The sequence below is a fragment of the Microtus pennsylvanicus genome, chromosome 3 (assembly GCF_037038515.1).
Source record: "Microtus pennsylvanicus isolate mMicPen1 chromosome 3, mMicPen1.hap1, whole genome shotgun sequence".
NCBI classification, from domain to species: Eukaryota; Metazoa; Chordata; class Mammalia; order Rodentia; family Cricetidae; genus Microtus; species Microtus pennsylvanicus.
Window position 1 is genome coordinate 97645564 of NC_134581.1, and position 20599 is coordinate 97666162.

The window sequence follows — 20599 nt, forward strand, 5'->3', positions numbered from 1 at the left end:
CTGAGGCTCTCCAAGTTCCTGGGGTACTTGCAGGGCCTTTGGGTAAACAACTTCTCCCTGGTGGGAGAGACTAAACTGGCGTGAATGCCGGGTGCGGACTGGAGACAAGGTCAGCAGTAAGAGTACCAGGTGCTTTTGCAGAGGACCCAGAGTCTGGGCCCCAGCACCCACCCACGTGGAGGTTCAGAGGTTTGTAACTCCAGTTCCAGAAGACCCAGTGCGCTCTTCTGGCTGCACTGCATGTGTGTACATGGCCCGCAGACATAGGCAGGCACTGCAACCATAGCATAACAACAAAGTAAACATTGTACAGAGATTGAAGATGGGATTGTTTTATGGAATATTAACCCTTGATAGGCCAACTACCTTTGATTAGAATTTTTTTTCTCACAGTGGAAAAAGCCTGTGACTAATTTGTAAAAAGCTAAAGACTGTTTTGGACAAAATTGTTACTATTTTTATTACTTGTTTAGAATTTTTTTAAGGTTTATTTTTATTATGTGTATATGTGTGGTGGTAAGGAGACATACATATGATTGCAGATGTCCTGTAGTGCCAGAGGTGGTTGAGCTTCTTGACATGGGTGCTCAGAACCAAAACTTAGGTCCTTTATAAGAACAATATCTGATCCTAACTGCTGACTCAGCTGTCCAGGGCCCCCAAATTGATTTTTGTTATTTTTAATTATGTGCATGTATTCCCTTAAACTAGAGTTATGAGCTGCCCAACATGTGGGAATTGAACTGAGGTCCTCTGCAAGAGTCCTAAGAGCTATAAGAGCTCTTAACTACTGAGCCCTGTGTTTGTTTGTTTTCAGACAGACTCCCAGTCTATAGCTTGAGACTGGCCTAGAACATCTCATTCCTTTTAAGAAAGAACAGATTGGGGCTGGAGAGATGACTCAGCAATTAAAAGCTCCTTGTTGCCCTTGCAGACTACCTGGGTTTGGTTCCCAGCACCCACATGATCGCTCACAGCTGTCCATAGTTCCAGTTCAGAGCTAGGGTACTTTCTTCTGACCTCTGAGGACACCAAGCGCATATGCATTACACATGCAGGTAAAACACTCAGAAATAAAATAAGTAAGCAAAGAAAGAATAGATTTATGAAGGTTATCTCCTGGCCCATGTAGTGATATTTCATTTGTATTTTAATAAATAAAGCTTGCTTGAAGTTCAGAGAGTAAAACAGCTGCACTGATCAGCCTTACAGACCAGGCAGTGGTGACACACACCTTTAATTCCAATAGCTACATTAGTTTGCTATAAAAACTGGGCAGTAGAGCCGGGCGGTGGTGGCGCACGCCTTTAATCCCAGCACTGGGGAGGCAGAGGCAGGCGGATCTCTGGGAGTTCGAGGCCAGCCTGGCCTACAAGAGCTAGTTCCGGGACAGGCACCAAAGCTACAGAGAAACCCTGTCTCGAAGAAAAAAAAAAAAACAGGGCAGTAGTGGTGCATGCCTTTAATCCCAGCACTAGAGAGGATTATAAGAAGAGAGGAGACAGCTCTCACAGTCTCATTCTGAGACTCCTGGAGGCAGAATTTGTAGGGGAACGTGGTACAGTAGTGGTATTGGGATATCCTGGTTTATGGGGAAGCCAGGATATACTCAGAGATGCTCTAGGACAGCTCTGGGGGTATAGAGCCACACTGGGACAGCTCTGGAGGCTGGAGCCCTGGAGGAAAGGTGTCCTGACTAGCGGGAAGCCAGGCTACCTGAAGCTGGGTGTGGTGGGGGATGGTCTCCCTGCAGGATGTAGGGATCCTGCTCTTCTCATGGAGAGCAGCTACAGCTGAGCTCTGCTCTGTTCCATTAAGGAACATTAAGGGAGCTCCTAGCAGAGCTATCTGCTTCTTCTTCTGCAGCCCAAGATGTTACTTCTACTAACACTATGCTAAATGTAGCAATCTCCTCCAGCCCTGGGGAAAAGTTGTTACTTTTCCTCCCCTGGCCTTGCTCAGTCCCCCTTAAGCAGCATCCTATCAAGGTCCCTCTGTTCTGCTCCTCCTTGCTCAGGCCCCCTAGGGAATGTCTCAACAAGGTTTTTCAGCTTGGTCCTCTAAGGGAAGTCCCCACCAGATTCTTCTCATCTGCTCCAGTGAATGAAGGTCGTCACCCAAGACTCTTTTGAAATCGAGATTTATTTGGGAAGGAGGAGTCCGGGAGAGTTGCTGCCTCTGCCAGGGAGGGACTACCTGCAGCCTTGGGGGCAGCCTTTAACTGAAGTGGTGGAGAGGCTTATATAGGGCTTCTTAGGGGGCGGAATTTTCCCAGGGAGAAGGGGGATTGGTTAGTATTTCCCTGCTCAGGGATTGGTCAGTTTAGCTGGTCAGGGGCAGAGATGGCTCTGCCTTCATGGCCAAACTGTGTTTCTTTCACTGGTCCTTTTTAGCTTTTTGACTCTAATCTTAGGACCAGGGCATATTTCTTTCACTGGCTCTGATTCTAGGGACAAAGTGTGTTTCTTTGATACTAGTTTCATAGCCAGGGCACATGTCTTTAGTCTGGGGTTCGGGGATAAAGATGTTTCTCTCCCTGGCCCAGGTCTCAAATACAGGGCATGTTTCTTTCTCTACTCTGGGTTCAGAGTCAGGGTGCTGGCAGTGATTGGTTGGTTTCTTGTCCCAGTTGTCTTTTTACCCTACAGAACTGACATTTCTAACTGAGGTAGAGGTAAAACCCAGTGGTTGGCTGTTTTGGCTTTTCTGACCTTCAAGTTGAATCCTAATTTCTGTCTCTTGGTTTTTATTAATCATACAACAAATGGTGCCCAGCATGAGGCTGTTTTGCTCTCTGATCTTCAGGTGAGCTTTATTTATTAAAATACAACTGAAATGTCACTATAGGCCCATATTGAGGGACCTCTGTGTATATTCGTCATTAAATGGATTCTCAATGAATCCATGTTTATAGATTGTCAAGAGTCTTGTGTTCCTAGCGGTGTACGATGTGTTCTTATTCATATTTGCATATGATGGTGGTGTTCAGTTTCTGAAGGCAAGATGTTTTCGTGTTTGTTTTCTCACAACCATTTACCCACTTCTTCACCAAATGATAGAAGCTTCAGATCCTACAAAGCAGACCACGCTTGTACAGGAACCTGCATATGTTCCTTGACTCTGGTAAGAAAAGTCGTTCTCGGCCTGGAGAGATGACTTGGTAGATAAGAACACTGGCTGTTAGTCCTGCTTACTTCCATGTTGCCATGATAAAACACTATGTACAGGGCAACTTAAAAATAGAAGAAGTGTTTAATTTGGGGCTTACTTCAGAGAGTGAGACAGGTGTGGTGCTGGGGCAGTCGCTGAGAGTTTGTGTCTCATCCACAAGCACGAAGCAGGGAACTAATTGGGAATGGTATGGGCTTTTGAAACTTCAGAGCCCAGCCCCAAAGACAAAGCCATTCCTAATCTTTCCCCAAACGGTTTCAAACTGGGAGCAAAGTATTCCAACATCTTAGGGGCCATTCTCATTCAAACCAGCACATTAGTCTTCCAGAGGACTGGGATTCCATTCTCAGCACCTATATGGTGATTCCAGTTCCAGGGGATCCATTGACCTCTTCTGGCCTCCCTAGGCACCAGGCATGAATGTAGTGTATAGACAGACATACATGTAGGCAAAACACCTGCACACATTAAAATAATAACAAAATATTGAAAAATATATAAAAGAAAAATGGTTCTGTAACTGCTAAGTCTACATATCACAATCCCCACCCCATCTGTCTGTCTGTCTGCCTGTGTTCTCTGTACTACAGTATCTCTCTTGTGCAAAGTAGACCCTCTGCCGCTGAGCTGCCACCGCCCCTGTGGCTGCCAGTACAGCTCTGCAGTCAGGCAATTCACACGCTGAGGGCTCCGAAGAGTGCACTGCTGATAGCATCTTTCACGTTGTCACTTTTTCTGTGAGCCACACTTAGAATTACAAGGATCATCATTTTGTTGCTGTTGTTTTGAGATGCCGTCTCCTTATATGGCCCAGCGTGGTCTTGAATTAGAAATCCTGCTGCCTCGGCTTCCTGAGTGCTGGGATTACAGGTCTGCCCCAGAGCTATGCAGCACATCACCTTCGTTTAAGATAATCTTGAGCAGAGCTAACACGTGCTGGGATGTGTGCGTATCCAGCCGTGCTCCTTGATGACATACAGCATTAGTTTAGAATGTGGTCTTTCTTCCTGACGCTGTTTTGGATTAGCGAAGGGGAGGTTGAGCCAGAATTCTTTACCATGGCACTTGTTAGCCTGGCACTCGGGGTAGGCCTGCCACATCCTCCCTAGTACTAGGATTCTAGGTCTGTCTCTCTCTGTAAGTTAAAGTGGTGGGTACACATGAGGACTAGACTCCCCAGCACCCACGTAAGATGATGCAAATGGCTGTTCACGCCAGGAAACCCATTAGACAGTAGAGACAGATCCTGAGAGCTTGATGGCCAGCCATACAGCAAGTTTGTGGTAAACCCGTCTGAGGGGAATAAGGCAGAGAACTGGTAGAGGAGGGCACGTGACTTCCTGTCCAACCTAGACATGAGTCCTACACTCTCCTAAGCACGTGCACATGCCACAGAGAACGATTGCTCCCTTCAACAACAAGCTTTCTGTGGTTGTTTAGCATGGGCCAAAGCAGCTCATCTTTACAGTGCTCTTGCTTCCTGACCTCCTTAGTCAGCACCTAAGTGGCGCTTGACTCATTATCCCCAAGCAGCTGCCTGATGGGATGAAAAGATGTGAGGGCAATACTGGGACCTTGTCACTGCGCCGATCACCGAGGAGCGTCCAGTGAAACCCTCAGTTGCACGCTTGCTTTCATCGACTTGGAGTGTGTGTGTTCGTGTGTTACATAGTGAGACCCTGTCTTTAATAAAGATATAAAATGAGGCTCTGTAAAGCTTGATGGAGTCGTGTGTCCTTGAAGTCCTTGCACTGCAGAGGGAAGTGTCACCGAAGTCTAGGAATTTGAGCCTGGGCTCTGTGGGGCCGGTGTGCATGGTTTACTGAGCCTAAGGAAGACACTACTCCAGTGAAACTGGAGGTTTTACCCAGAGTCTGGAGTGTGCTGTGTGCAAAGCCACTCTCTCCCTAAGCTAAACCTCAGCCCTCAGAATCAGAGCCATTTCAGATGAGAGGGACTCACTCTGCTCCCCTTTTAATTGTTTACGTGTGTGTATGCTCACAGGTGGTGTATGCTGCACCACCTGCATATGGCAGCCCTTAGAGGCCAAAAGAGAGCTTTGGGTCTCTTAGAACTGGAATTGCAGGTGCTCCTGAGCCACCGTGTGAGTGCTGGAATCATGGCTGACCCTCTTGCCAGCCCCTGATGTACTCTGAGAAATGGAGTGAAACCTGCTAAAAACATTGCATTGCTCATAAATATTTGATGATGGACATTCACTCCTAACAAGATTCGAGGAAGCAATTAGTTACCCTTTGTTATTTTCTGGGATCTCAGTGTTTTCATCCGTTAATCCTTTGTGTTTTAGAATTGGAGTCTAATGAAAAACTTGATCTACTAAACCGTTATCTCACTGAAGTGAGACCATACTTTACAGAAATGTTTTTCTTTGGCTTTAGGTTGGCGTTGCAAACGGTATGGCCACCGAACAGGCGACAAAGAATGCCCTTTCTTTATCAAAGGCAACCAGAAGTTAGAACAGTTCCGAGTTGTAAGTAAACCCTGCACTGTCGATATTAACAGTCTTGGGATGGTGACCGTTAGGAGGTAGATCGTCACTGGTGAACTAGTGCTCTAGAAACACACACACCCGTCATGCCTTTGTAACAGATAACCTCAGTAACAAGAACTGGGGCTGGTGTGTCGCTCCTGTGCTAGAGTGCTGCTGTAACAAGAACTGGGGCTGGTGTGTCGCTCCTGTGCTAGAGTGCTGCTGTAACAAGAACTGGGGCTGGTGTGTCGCTCCTGTGCTAGAGTGCTGCTGTAACAAGAACTGGGGCTGGTGTGTCGCTCCTGTGCTAGAGTGCTGCTGTAACAAGAACTGGGGCTGGTGTGTCGCTCCTGTGCTAGAGTGCTGCTGTAACAAGAACTGGGGCTGGTGTGTCGCTCCTGTGCTAGAGTGCTGCTGTAACAAGAACTGGGGCTGGTGTGTCGCTCCTGTGCTAGAGTGCTGCTGTAACAAGAACTGGGGCTGGTGTGTCACTCCTGTGCTAGAGTGCTGCTGTAACAAGAACTGGGGCTGGTGTGTCACTCCTGTGCTAGAGTGCTGCTGTAACAAGAACTGGGGCTGGTGTGTCGCTCCTGTGCTAGAGTGCTGCTGTAACAAGAACTGGGGCTGGTGTGTCGCTCCTGTGCTAGAGTGCTGCTGTAACAAGAACTGGGGCTGGTGTGTCGCTCCTGTGCTAGAGTGCTGCTGTGGCACGCACAGACCTCTTGCTTGGTTCCAGCCCCAGCACCACATAAAGCAACCACAATAGTGCATGCCTGTAATGCCATCCCTTGGGAGGTAGGGGCAGAAGGATCATGAGTTCAAAGTCAACCTTGGCTACTGAGTGAATTTGAGGCCAATCTGCTCTATCTATATAAGGTCCTTCAGAGACAGCTCAGAAGGGAAAAAAGAAAAAGGAGGGAAAGACTCCTGTTAAAATGCTATTTAACATTGACATGGAGAACTGAAAGTTCAAGAATAAGCTGAGCTACTTAGTGAGATCTTGTCTCAAATTGAGAAAGAAAGTTTGAAAGGGCTGGAGCTGGATGTAGACAGTTCCGTGGTAGGGTGCTTGTCCAGCTCGGTGGTAGGGTGCTTGTCCAGCGTGTGCAGAGCCTGAGGTCAGCCCACAGCACCGCAGGGAAAAACAAACAAAGACAGACAGACAGACAGATATTCTTTACTTAGCCTGAGGAATGGCGATTTGTTTTCTCAAAGCCAGCACCATGTGTTCGACCCTTCTTTGTAGTTTACTATATATAAATGCGCTCAGGAGAGGGGGTTTTGTTCCCATGTAAACTTAGATGTGTCTTTGGAGCTGAAAGTGTATACTTGCTAGACAGACGAGCAAGCGCTCCCACCTTCTCACGGTACTTTTCACAAATCACCTCTTGGAAGTGTTCATTCACATCAGGAACTAATTCTGCCAAGCAAGGCTCCATCTGTGCACTAAGGTTGTCAGTGTATGTAGAGTGAGGTCAGCAGGGCCAGGGGTAGTGAGCCATGTCTGCAGTCCTGCACTCAAGAAACCTCAGAAAGACCCTGCATGAGGCCAGCTTGGGTCTCATAGCAACAGCCTGTCTCACGAAACAAAACATCAAAACACCTTCTCCAGGGACTCCGGGGTTGACTTAGTGGATAATAGCTCTTGCCAAGCAAGTACAAGGACAGGAGTGTGACTCTCCATCATCCATGCAAATGCTAGGTAGGCATAGCAACCCACCAATGTCAGCGACAGAGGGTAGAAAGGGGATCGCTGAGAAGACTAGCTGTCTAGATTGGCTGCCTTGGGGACCCTGACTTCAACTGAGATCCCCTGCCTCAGTGAGTAAGATGGATAACGCTGGGAAAAGACTCCTGAAGTCAACCATGGGCTTTGACATTTGCACGTACACACATGCACACATAACCACACATACACAGACATGCACTAACAGGTGCACCTGTATACACATGCAAAAATACGAGCAAAGGAAATTCTCCAAAATGAAAATGAAAAAGGGAAAGCATGGTCTAGACTCTGCTATGTTAGAGCTTGAACCCAGGGCCTCCTGCATTCTAGGGGAGCATTGTGCACCCCATACAATCCCAGTCGCAGCATTATGATGTTGAAGACTGCAGACTGTTAGGGAAAGGGGCTCATGAAAACCCAAGTGAAAAACAACCTGTGGTTGTGCCTGGGAGTACGTATCTGTAGTCCCATCACTCGGAGGCAAGCCACTTCTGTCTCCAAGCTTGAGCCAGCCTGGTCTCCACAGCAAGTTCCAGGCCCACGGGGCTACACACTGAGACTCTCTCTTTAACAAAACAAAGAAACAAAAGTTGCATATATCTTATGGCTCAAATTCTTTATAAAATATACCCCCTAAATTAGCCAGACGCTGATGACATGTGCCTTTTTATCCCCGCACTTGGGAGGCAGAGGCAGGCCAATTGTAAGTTTGAGGCCAGCCTGGACTACAAAGTGAGTTCCAGGACATCCAGGACTGTTACACAGAGAAATCCTGTCTTGAAAAATTTTTAAATAATAGTAATAATAAGGTATACGAAATTAACAATAATTATAACTGGTTGATGAGAGAATAGATTTTTAAGTTTATTTTTACATCTCTCTTTGCTCTCTACCAGCTGAGCCACACCCCAGCCTGTGTTTCTAAGTGCTTAGATCTTTCAGTAGCTGTTCCAGCAGTGGTCAGTTCCGGGCTGGGTGTTTCTTAGGCTCTTCCTTTTTTATCCAAATTTTTCTTAATATTTATTGTGTGTGTGAGTTTGCGTTTGCCATGGCCCTTGTGGATGTGGGACAGCCTGAAAGTCAGTTCTCTCCTGCCACGTGGGTCTTAGGGGTCAGACTCAGGTGGCCAATCTTGTTGACAAGTCTAGCCACCAAGCCACCTTTTTGACCCCTATTTCTGTATTCTTAGCTCTGGGGGTAGAGGCACCAATGCCAAGCCAGCTGGCCTGAGTTTGATCCCCAGAACCCATGTGGACGGAAAAGGAGACTTCTGAAAGTCGTCCTCTGACCTCCATAAACACACAGTGGTACACAAGTGTGTGTACATTGCTGTACACACACGCGTATATACACACATTAAATGTTAAAATAATAATGATAGGACTGAAGAGCTTGCTCAATGCTTAAAGGCACTTGGCCCCTTTTCCAGAGGACCCTCATTAGTTTCCAGCACCCACATTCAGTAGCTTAAATCTGCTGTAACTCCAGTTCTAGGGTATATGACCCCTCTTCTGGCCTCCATGGGCACCCCCGCATACATGGCATACATTCACACATGCACTTAAATAAAAACTAAAATGCTGTTTGAAAGATAATGACATAAAACCACACACAGATTTGCAAAGAGCAAGAGTACGTCATTCAAATCAAAGCAACAGAACATGTTAGGAATGAATCTACTATTAAGATTGACATAGGGGAGCTGGGCATGGTGCACACCTTTAATCCCAGCACTCAAGAGGCAGAGGCAGGCGGATCTCTTAAGTTCTGGGCCAGCCTGGTCTACGGAATGAATTCTATGGCAGCCAGAGATAGACAACAAAAAGATTGACACAAGGCCACCTGCGTCAAGGGATGGAGGGCCTGGTTCTGGTCCTTGACTTCTTTTTATGGGGTCTAAAGAACAGAGGCTTTGTTCACTAGGCATAGAGTGGGTCTCTATTTTGATTAATAGATTGAGTTATAGAACCACTTTTTTTTCTGAACTTGTCCCTTACCATAATGCATTTGATTTAATGACATGCACATACATTATACATAGGCATAAGATGATAACTAAGCATTCTCCCTAAAAGTTCACTTAGTGGCTGGGCATAGTGGTGCACACCTTTAATCTTAGCACTTAGAGGCAGAGGCAGGCGGATCTCTACGAGTTCCAGGACAACCAGGGCAGAGAAATCCTGTCTCCTCTCCCCCCTCACACACAAAAAAGATTTTCTTATCACACATGACCCTAAAACCTGTCTAGCACAGCTTGCTCTCTACATTTGTACCTTCACACTCGACGGATTTCGTATGTGCTTGGAGACCACTGGGAAGAGGAGCTTCCTCCATTGTTTAGAGTGTGTGTCTAGGCTAGCAATGCATAACCAAAAACAAGGGGAGTCCCGGGCTTCTATGCTTGCCTGCCTCAAAGGTGCTACCTCATGCCTGTAACCCCTGCACTCAGGAGAAGCAGAATTGCCTTGTTAGAGGTCATTATTTAAAGTTTTTAAAGATTGGTGGGTTTTTTTTTTTATTAAAGATTTCTGTCTCTTTCCCGCCACCACCTCCCATTTCCCTCCCTCTCTCCCAATCAAGTCCCCCTCCCTCGTCAGCCCAAAGAGCAATCAGGGTTCCCTGCCCTGTGGGAAGTCCAAGGACTACCCACCTCCATCCAGGTCTAGTAAGGTGAGCATCCAAACTGCCTAGGCTCCCACAAAGCCAGTATGTGCAGTAGGATCAAAAACCCATTGCCATTGTTCTTGAGTTCTCAGTAGTCCTCATTGTCCGCTATGTTCAGCGAGTCCGGTTTTATCCCAGGCGATGAAAGGAAACAGAGACAGAGACCCACATTGAAGCACCGGACAGAAATCTCAAGGTCCAAATCAGGAGCAGAAGGAGAGAGAGCACAAGCAAGGAACTCAGGACCGCGAGGGGTGCACCCACACACTGAGACAATGGGGATGTTCTATCGGGAACTCACCAAGGCCAGCTGGCCTGGGTCTGAAAAAGATTTGTTTTTATTATGTGGATGGATGTTTTCCTGCATGTCTGTACACTTCATGCATGCAATGCCCGGAGAGCCCAGAAGAGGGCTTCAGAGCCCATGGAACTGGAGGTGCAGAGGCTTGTGAGCCCTGTCATGTAGCCAGGAAACCATGTCCTTGGGAGGAGCAGCTAGTGACCATCTTAACAGCCCCTCCTGTATCTCTTTATATGGAATAGTTAGTTATTTCCTATATATTCTAATTGGAGAGGCATTTTATAGCCTTACAGTGTTTACAGTGTAAGCCAGGCATGGGCACACAGCTGTAATCCAGCATTCAGATGGCTGCAGCAGGAGGACCGCCATGAGTTAGGGTCAGCCTGGTCTGCCCAGTGAGTTCCAGGTCAGCAAAGAACTGTTGCAAACAATAATTATAGGCCTTTCTGGCGGGGGGGGGGTTTAAAATTTATTGTAAGGTGGTTGTGGTGCTTATTGCTTGGGATCCCAGCACTTTGGTAATTGACTGACATAGTATGAGGTGACCTTGGATGACAAAGTGAGACCTTTTCTCAGAATAAGCTGGTAACAAAAAGCTGTAATCTAGCACTTTAGGAGGTGGAAGCAGGAGGGTCAGGAGTTTAAGGTCAAGGCTGTCCGCAGCATCATAGAAAGTTCAAAGCTAGCCTGAGAAGAAACTCAGATTTGGATACATATGTCATCAAGCCTCAGGAAGCTAACTAGCCCCAGCACTCAGGAGGCCAAGGAGGTAAGATAAAAAATTCAAGGCCAGTCTGAGCTCTACAGAAAGTTTGAAGACACTCAAGACTAAATAAAGAGGGGGAAAAAAAGGTACATCAAATACCAGTTTCAGTTAATAGAGATATTTTTACATAATAAAGCAGTCCATGATAACTAACCAAAAATCTAACTCTCTCTTACCCATAAGGCACATGAAGATCCCATGTATGATATCATTCGAGAAAATAAAAGACATGAAAAGGATGTAAGGTAAGGCTGTCGCATTGCTACCAATGTCCTCTTCAAATCTGAAACTGTACAGAATTATAAACAAGTATTCCAATATATAGGGGACAGTTTGTAATCCTAGTACATTGAGTAGCTGGGAGAGTAAGACTTGTCACTGAACAGAGATGTCAGTGTAAGTAGGCCGGTTCTACTGCAGTTCCCTAAATAAGCAGTAGGCATTCCAAGACACAGTCATATTGTGCTGTATCGTTAGGGTGTGTGTGTGTGTGTGTGTGTCTGTGTGTCTGTTTTGTTGCATGAAGCTCAAGCTGGCTTCAAATTCTAGACCTCCTGTGCCAGCCTAAGGTGACAGATAAGGACAAGATTAAGGAAGGGGGCGAGGGATGTAGTTTTCTTGGTCGAGTATTTACCTAGCATGCATGAGGCCCTGGGTGTGGTTTGATCCCCAGAATTCGTACACCAGGCATTATGATGCACACCTATACCACCATCACCTAGGAGGTGCAGGCAGGAGTATCAGAAGTTCAAGGTCACCCTTGACTACTTGTGAGTTGAGGCTAGCTAGAATACACTGGGACCCTGTCACCAAAGCAGAAAGGTTTTCTAATAGTTGTCTTGTAGTCCTTGAGGAGCTGCATTACTATAAACAGCGGAGGGTGTTTCAGTAGGTGTGCACTTGCTAGGGGTTACAAGGGCTACCCGAGTATGCACAGCTGTTTAAGACAATGAACCAGTTGTCTTTAGCAAAGTAGTTTATTCATGATTCCCTCGGCTCCTAGCTGCTTTAAGTGAAATGTGGTTCTGATGGATCTGTTTAGGATCCAGCAGTTAAAGAAGTTACTGGAGGACTCCACCTCAGATGAAGATGAGAGCAGCTCCAGTTCGTCAGGCAGAGAGAAGCGCAAGAAAAAGAAGAAGAAAGAAAAACACAAGAAAAGGAAGAAGGAGAAGAAAAAGAAGAAGAAACGAAAGCACAAGGCTTCCAAGTCAAGTGAGAGTTCAGACTCAGAGTGACAGCTGACGGCAGATTCTCAAGTCCACCCGCAGGCCAAAGAACAGAGCTACCCCTGAGAGCGACAGACAGGACTAGGAGGGACACCTGGCACAGCTGCGGATTCTCGCCGCCTCTGGTACCAAGTGACCACCGCAGGGCAGGCGGGCTCCCGGGTGTGGCTGCCAACAGCATCTGTGTCCTCTTCCCTGATGGTCACTTGTGTCTGTGATTGCAGGGGGAGGTAATGGAGACTTAGGAAACACCCTCAGGTGTTGCCAGCTTTTGCCCTCCATGGTGTGGCAACTCAGTTCCCATGAACTTCAGGCTTGCCTTTGTCTGTGGTTCAGGATAATAAATGTTCATGATTTATTTTTTAAATATAGTCATTATTAATTCAGACAGGTGGTCCAAGTCTAAAAGGTACACACTCCTTTTTTTACCCCCTTTCCAGTTGGCTTAGCAGTTTGCATATGAGTTTTTTAGAAATATCTCACACACACCTAGGTGTATGCATTTGCCTCCAATTCCAGCTCTGGGAGACTGGTACAGGAAGGTTGCTGAGTTCACAGCCACCCTGGGCTAACCGTTATCTTTAAAGAAAAAAAGTAAAGGATTGTGTGTCATCAACAAAATAAATAGGATGCTGTTTTGTTTCATTTTGAGACAGGGTCTGACTATAGCTCTGTCAGGTCCAGGGCTGGCTGTGTAGACAGGTTGACTTTAAACTAACAGAGAAACGCTTGCCTCTGCCTCCCAAGTGCTGGGACTAAAAGCATTTGCCAACCATGCCAGGTGTATATAGAACTTTTGTGTGCTCATGTGCGTGCGTGTTTGGGGGGGCAGAGGACAACCTCGGGTGTCGCTCCTTATGTCCTTTTTTTCCCCCCACAGTCCCTCTCTAGCCTACAGTTCCCCACGTATGTTAGGCTGACTGTCTTCACCTCTCCAACACTGGAATTAGAGAAATACACCACCATGCTTGACTTTTTTCACATGGGTCTTGATGATGCTTACAAGGCAAGCACTTATAGACTAAACTAACTATATCTCCAGCCCTAGGGCTTTTTATATACAAATGGCCTTCTATGCTAACCGTCATGTTCTTAGCTTTTTAAATGAGAGGCAGAAACGGACGCTTGTAGTATCAAGTACTTGTTGCTGCCTTGTAAGTGTAGGCGTGGGTGGTATTCCTGTTACCACCCAGCCTGCTACACCTTAGTCCGAGGAAATTCCATTCTATAAAAACAAAACAAAAAAGCGGGGCATAGTGCTGCTCACTTTTAGTCCCAGGACCTAGAAGAAGAGGTGGAAGCAGAGATCTGAGTTGAAGGCCAGCCTTGCTGCCAGGGGAGACCTTGTCTTAAAAACAAAATGTGCGTCCCTTGTCATCATTTGCTGATTGGAGGGTGGAGTTTCCTATAACAATGAGGCATGTGTGTGTGCGTGCGTGCGTGTGTGTGTGTCTGCCTGCCTGCCTGTGCCACACTTACTATAATCTCATGGTGCTAAGATCGTCACAGAAGCACTAACTCAGAAAATGGCTGGAAATAAACTCAGGAGAAGCATTAGACTGAGTACCTACTGCATCACAAAACACATGCATAAACTATCTCATGTTGCATGGAACAACCCACCCATGTGCCTGTAACAGAGGTCAGGGGTGGTCCTACAGGTAGAGAAACTGTATTTTGTTGTTAAGTCAAAACTGTACACACACTTTTTGGTGTTCAAGACAGGGTCTTTCTGTGTAGCCCTGGCTGTCCTGAAGCTCCCTCTGTAGACCAGGCTAGCCTTGAGCTCAGGGATCCACCAGTCTCTGCCTCCTGAGTGTTGGGATTAAAGGTGTGCACACAACACATGGCCTGTTCATACTCTTGAACAGCTGAACCATTTCTCTAGTCCCTACACAGCAAGTCTTAAAAAAAGAACATTCCGGGGTAGGGGGGAGCACAGAGGTCTTTGTTCACAGAGGAGCCTGGAAGTCTAGCATACAAGGTCGTTCCTTTAGGGGAAGGGACTGCATTACCTGTTACTCACTCAGAAACTGGAGTGATGTGCCTTCTAATCTGGTGAGCTATCTGTGTGGCCGGAGACTTCTGGCATCGGTCCATCCTCCAGACCGTTACTATAAAGTTTTTTTTTTCTCAGTCAATCTATAGAACCTATCTTTATGGACTTTACAAATAGTTTTGATGTAGTCACATCTGATCTATACTTTGTTTACTTTGTCCTCAAGGAGATTCACATATGCATGCAGGGTTGAGTTAATCATTACTGGCATAGTTTTTACCATATTGTGCTGTGCTTAAATATAAAATAAACCACTTGGGTCAGACACCAGAAGTTAGAACCAGCACCAGCTACTGAGTCCTGATGAAGCAGACTGCCTTCTTGCCTCCCTCAGATTGCCTTTGCAGCCCATATAGGTCACAGAGACAACACCCCACACATCCCACAGTCTGGAGACATGGAGAGAAGTCGCAGTGGTTAAGAGTACTTGTTGCTCTTGTGAGGACCGGAGTATGATACAGATAGTGGCTCACAGACACAGGGATCCGGTGCCTTCTGAGCTATGTGGGCACCAGGCACACCACCGGTTCATACACATACATGCAGCTAAAATATTCCTGCATATAGAATAAATATATTGAGTCATGTGTGTTGGCATATGCCTTAATAATCCCAGACAGTAGGCAGAAGCAATCTCTGTGAGTTCAAGGCCAGCCTGATCTACATAGCAAGTTCCAGGCCAATCAAAGCTACATAGTGAGACTCTGTGTCAAATTAACTAAATAGAATTTGATTTGGGGCAGGAGAGATGGCTTTGTGGTTAAGGAGTACTTGCTGCCTTTCCAGAGGACTGAGTTCCGTTCTGAGCATCCATGCTGGGCAGTTTATACCTGTGTAATTCCAACTCCAGGGAGATCCAACAGCTCTGACTCTGAGGACACCTGAACATATGTACACACAGCCAAATATCATACACAGAATCGATATTTTATTTAAAAGGGGGTTTGGGGGTGGAGATACAGCAGCTAAAAGTACTGGATGCTCCTCCAGAAAGCCCAGGCTTGATTCCCAGCACCTGTATGGTGGCTGTAAGTCTAGTTCTGGGGCCTCCTACAACCCTTTTCTGCCTCCAAGGGCAAAGCCACACAACTAGCCACGAACACACAAGCAGACCCATGCATATAACATTGAAGGGCTGGAGAGATGGTCCAGTGGTTAAGAGCAGGTGCTGCACTTCCAGAGGACCTGAGTTTGGTTCCCAGCACCCTTATCAGGCAGCTCACAAGGGCCCATAACTAACTCCAGTTCAAGGAAATCAGTCTCCCTCTTCTGGCCTCTGCAGATGCTTGTATTCATGTGTTTATCCTCCCCACCCCTCCCCTCTCTCTCTCTCTGTCTGTTTTCATCTGTCTGTCTGTCTCTCTCTCTCTGTCTCTCTCTCATCTCTGTCTCTCTCTCTGTCTGTCTGTCTGTCTCTCTCACACACACGCTCGTATGCTCATGCATGTGCACATAATTAAAAATACTTAAGTTAAAAAATTCAATTACTTAAAATCCAAAGCTAGTAATGGTAAAATCTGTCTGTAATCACAGACAGGGGTAAAGGGGAGGCAAGGGGATCAGTTCGAGGTCATCCATCCTCTGACACATACCAAGTTTAAAACCAGCCTTGGATACATGAGATCCTCTTTCAGAAAGAAAAATCCCAAATAATAAAGGAAAGTCACACAGGGCTGGAGACAGTATAATGGTAGAAACTTAGTTTGACTCCCAGCCCAGGAAAAGGGTCAGGGAGAGATCCTTGTATTAAAATAAGTATGAGGACCCAGTGCTGGGGGAGAGGAGAGGGAACTAGCTCAGATAGGCAGGTCTCAGAAGAGGCTCACTGGCCAGGCAGTCTAGCCAGTCTATGAGTTCCAGAGTCAGTGAGCAACCCTGTGTCAAAGAGAGTGAGCTGGACCTGGTGGCACTTGGGATGCAGAGGCGGGCTGGTCTACAGAGTAAGTTCTAGAGCTACATAGTAAGACACTCAACAGTGACTTCTAGACTACACAGGGCACACAGGTGGTGGAACACACAGAGACACACCTATAGCACACACACAAATCACACCCTGCAGGTTGATGACCCTACAAATTCAGCTGACAACTGAGCCCACAAAGCCAGCTAGCAGAAAGTGCTGGTCACCTGCTCTCACGAGGCCTCACATTCAGACTGCACCCCACTCTTTCCCAGCCTTCAGGTCTACATTCACCAGAGCACCCTATTAACCATCTTCATGGCTGTGAGGGGCAGAATGCTAACACCGGCCCCGTTCTCTTCCCTTCATCCTCAGAATTGCTGCAGGGATGGATTCGCTTGTGAGTCAACACTTGTCAGATGGAAGAGGTAGTCCAGGTGTTTCTAACCAAACCACGGGCACATTTCATATGCCAGTATTGACTTTGATAAACATAACACATGCCATATGGCAAGAAAAGCTAGATTCCTTTTTAAGTGGCATTTTTATCATGTGGGTATGTGGGCGTGCGTGTGCCTTGGCACCTGTGTGGAGGTCAGAAGACAATTTGCTGGAGTTCCTTCTCTTCTACCGTGTGGGTTCTGTGATAGAACTCAACAGGCATGGCTCACCGAGTCACACTGCCTCCTGGGAGAAATGCTAAATTATTAATAGCACGTCCTGAGCAACCAGTAAGGAAGTGGAGGTCTGAGTCCTACAGCCAATCCTTGGTGACAGCATATGCACTCTTGTCCGTGTCCTCCAGTAAGTGCCCTGCTGGCAATTTGGTTTTGGTTCTGTGAAATTTCTAGCAGAGAACACAGTTTAGCCAGTCTAGACTTAGGACCCAAGGAATAAGAATCACATCTGGTAGAAGTTTTTGTTTTTGAAACTTGGTGGACTTGAACCCGTGGTCTTGCTTCAGCCCCACTCAGGTGCCGAGATTCCACCACCACGTGTAGCTAAACTATGAGATGTCATTTGTTAAGGTGCAACCGGTAACAAACACACCTGGCAGGCCCATTGTCCCGAGCTATGAGGCCCTGGCAATGAGCTGCAGAAGGCAGTGACATCTCAGGGGCCCTGCATCCAGACTGCCTGAGTTTGAACTCCAGCAAATGCCTAGCTGTGGGGTGCAGTGACTTGCTTGACCTCTGCTCCTCCACTTCCTGGCTATGTTATGAGAATAACATCACATCATAAAGCATTTTATTCTGTGCTAGAAACAGAATTTAGGTGCCCCAGCACTGAACCACATCCCTGGTCTTTTGTAAATCAAAGAGCAAAATTTGCCTGTGTCTAATGGCTAAGCACAGGCTAGCTGGCCGGCTCTTCCTGTGTGTCCCCAGCACGAGGGATCTTCGTTCCGTGCCCGCCTCACTCCTTGCTTGCAGCCAAGCCTCATGGAATGGACTACAGGCGGAAGCACAGAAGCACACAGAAGGCTCAAGAAGCAGGCTTACTGGGGACAACAGGTCTCTCTCTGCATCCCTGGCAAGGAGGGAGGAAGACCAGACACAGGGCAGCAGCCTCAGAAATTTGCCTCTTCAGATCCCGGTGCCATCACTGCCTCTGCTCCATCCCCCTTTGACACCTTGGAGGTCAAAATGCAGTGAGGGCATCTTCATCTCAGCTTCATCTGCAACCAGCTCTGAGTGAAAGCCATGCTTTTAGCACCCAGTGCATACTGTTCCCCTCTTTCCTACACTGGGAACTTAGCATGTCTCTACTTCCAACTGGGCAGCATCCCAGGCACCCCAAGGGTGCTGCTTGTTGTTGTAAGACTGGCTGACAGGCTGAATGAATTAACTAGTTAGGTTCTAGGGTCTGAGTGTCTTCCAAAGAGGGTATGATAGCTAAAAGTGAATGCATGCAGTATGGTACCACAGCCACCTGTTAAAGCCAGCAAAGTTGTTTTCCAAGTGTTCCTAAAACCAAGTCAGGGCCCATTCCTGGGGTAATCACCATCTGTATGCAGGTGCACTAACTGTGGCTCTGTCAGAAGACATGGATATATATATATCCAAATAAATATTGACATGGAAATGCATGTGTGCTCACACACTAAATAAAATTTGATCTTAAAATGTATTTAAGTTTAGAAGAAAGCCAGGCATGGTAACCTATACCTATATCACAACACTTTGCGAGGTTGAAGCAGGAGGATTGCTGAGAGTTTGAGGTCAGCCTGGGCTGCGCAGTGAGCCTCTGTCTCAAAGAAGGAAACAAAACAGTAAGAAGATCACGATTGAAAAACAAGAAGTGTTTGCAGCAGAGACTTGCAGCGTGCTATGTGGGGCGGAGCAAGGGGAACACTTGTTTTCCTAGGGGCGGCTCTAAGGAGTCCCTGGGCAAGAGTGGGGACAGTGCTGGGAACAGCATGGTTAAGGTGGACGGCCACCTTCCACAGAAAGGCCTGGGGGCAAAGGTGTGTGTAGGGGGGGGGGGTGAGTTACAGCCCTTTATGATGATATAAGGAAAGACAGGATGTCTGACTAGGACCTTAGGACACCCTGCTCTGCCCCAACCAGCTTATGTTCCAAACATTTTATCCTAAACTGTAATCTAAACTTTGTTTCAGGTTTTGAAGGAGTGGGGAGAAAGGCCAACTTGGGGAAGAAGATGTTTTACACAACTTGAGCTCAGGTACCTGGAGGTGGGAAGCATAGGAAGTTGGGAGCAGTTGGAACGCCTGACTTTCTGGAGCCTTCCATGGTGGGTCTGTTATGTTCCTCTCAGGGCTGGAGACTGTAGACAAGGCACACAGTACTGCAGGGGAGCTTGCTTGCCAGCTTGCCTCCCACCCAGACTGTGGACATCTAGAGAAGCCACCTACCCCTGAAGATACAACCATGGTCACTGAGGAGGAGGAGGGGCCGAGGGCAGAAGGCTGGTACCTTGTTATATGTTGAATCATGTCCCTCATAGTGCAACTTCCTTGCAGAAGTGATTGAGATGACGTCATTCTGGAGCCAGTGGACCCTGCATCCCGCAGGACTTGTGTCCTAGGAGATGCAGCATGTAGACACACAGAGCTTCTCCAGAACAGACTGTTTTGGTTTTTGTGAGCCACGTTGTTTTATTGCTTTGTTGTTGTTTTGTTTTAATGCCAGTCAGTGGTGGTGCACGCCTTTTATCCCAGCACTCGGGAGGCAGAGGCAGGTGGATCTCTGTGAGTTCGAGGCCAGCCTGGTCTACAAGAGCTAGTTCCAGGACAGGAACCAAACGCTACAGAGAAACCCTGTCTCGAAAAAAAAAAAAAAAAAAAAAGACTGAGTCTCACTATTTAGCTTTAGCTAACCTGGACCTGGCTGACCTTGAACTCAGAGATATAATGCCTCTGAGTCCTATGTGCTAGAATTAAAAGCCAGCTCCATCTGGCCTGGCTTATGATACTTTATTATGCGCCCCTCCCCATAGATTCATCTTTGTATCCAGAATCAGGCACATAACAGCACCTGAGTGAGTGGGTAAAGGAATGAGAGCTTAGGGAGTCAAGGCAACAGGGGAAGAAGTTTGGGGGACAGAAGGAGCAGCACTCGGCTCCTGGGCATGGCATGTGCTTTGGCTCACCCGCCAAAGGAAGCACCGGGCCCCGAGCAATAGAGAGGCCAGGGGAGACAAAGGTCTCCACTTGAGCCCTCTGCTAGCCATGTCAGCAAAGACCTGAGCGCTGAACAGAGAAACTTCTGTTGGCCAGTGTTTGCCAGTGCTGGCTTCTCACCTGTGGGGTGTCTCTCCCTCTCCACTGCTACTGTGCAGCCTCTGTGCTTCTGAGATTCCTCTGGTCCCATTCGCCCTTTGGGACTGGGTGCCCCATCTTCATTACTGTCAGTGGGAGCCAAGCTAGTGAAGGGTGGAGATAAGCTGGACAGAAGGTGGACAGCCAGTGTGACAGCTTCAGAGGTTTCATCATGGCGGGAAGCATGGTAGCAAGCAAGCAGACCTGGTACTGGAGAAGGAGCTGCGGATTCTACATCTGAATTTGCCGGCAGCAGGAATAGAGAGACAGACACTGGGCCTAAAGTGGCATATTCCTCCAATAAGGCCACACCAAATCCAACAAGGCCACACCTCCTCATGCTTCTGATGGCATTCAAGCATATAAGCCAATAGGGGCCATTCTTATTCAACCACCACCACAGGAGGTTTTGGGCTTTCCCAGACCTCGCTTTTATGGCATTGATGGTGAAATGCTGAGACGGTGGCCCTGAGAACGGCAGCATATGCCAGAGACTGTGGAGGGGTAG

The 20599-nt window shown here is 47.2% G+C and overlaps 1 protein-coding gene across 1 annotated transcript in view; it reads left to right on the forward strand.

Moving 5' to 3' along the window:
- Rp9 (RP9 pre-mRNA splicing factor) overlaps positions 1 to 12718 on the forward strand; it is a 28919-nt gene extending 16201 nt beyond the window's left edge. Inside the window, exons 4-6 of the mRNA XM_075966517.1 lie at positions 5571 to 5662; positions 11306 to 11367; positions 12165 to 12718. Of these exons, the coding sequence (XP_075822632.1) occupies positions 5571 to 5662; positions 11306 to 11367; positions 12165 to 12360 (350 nt within the window). The 3' untranslated portion in view covers positions 12361 to 12718. The remainder of the gene's footprint in view (positions 1 to 5570; positions 5663 to 11305; positions 11368 to 12164) is intronic.
- The last annotated feature ends 7881 nt before the right edge of the window (positions 12719 to 20599 follow it).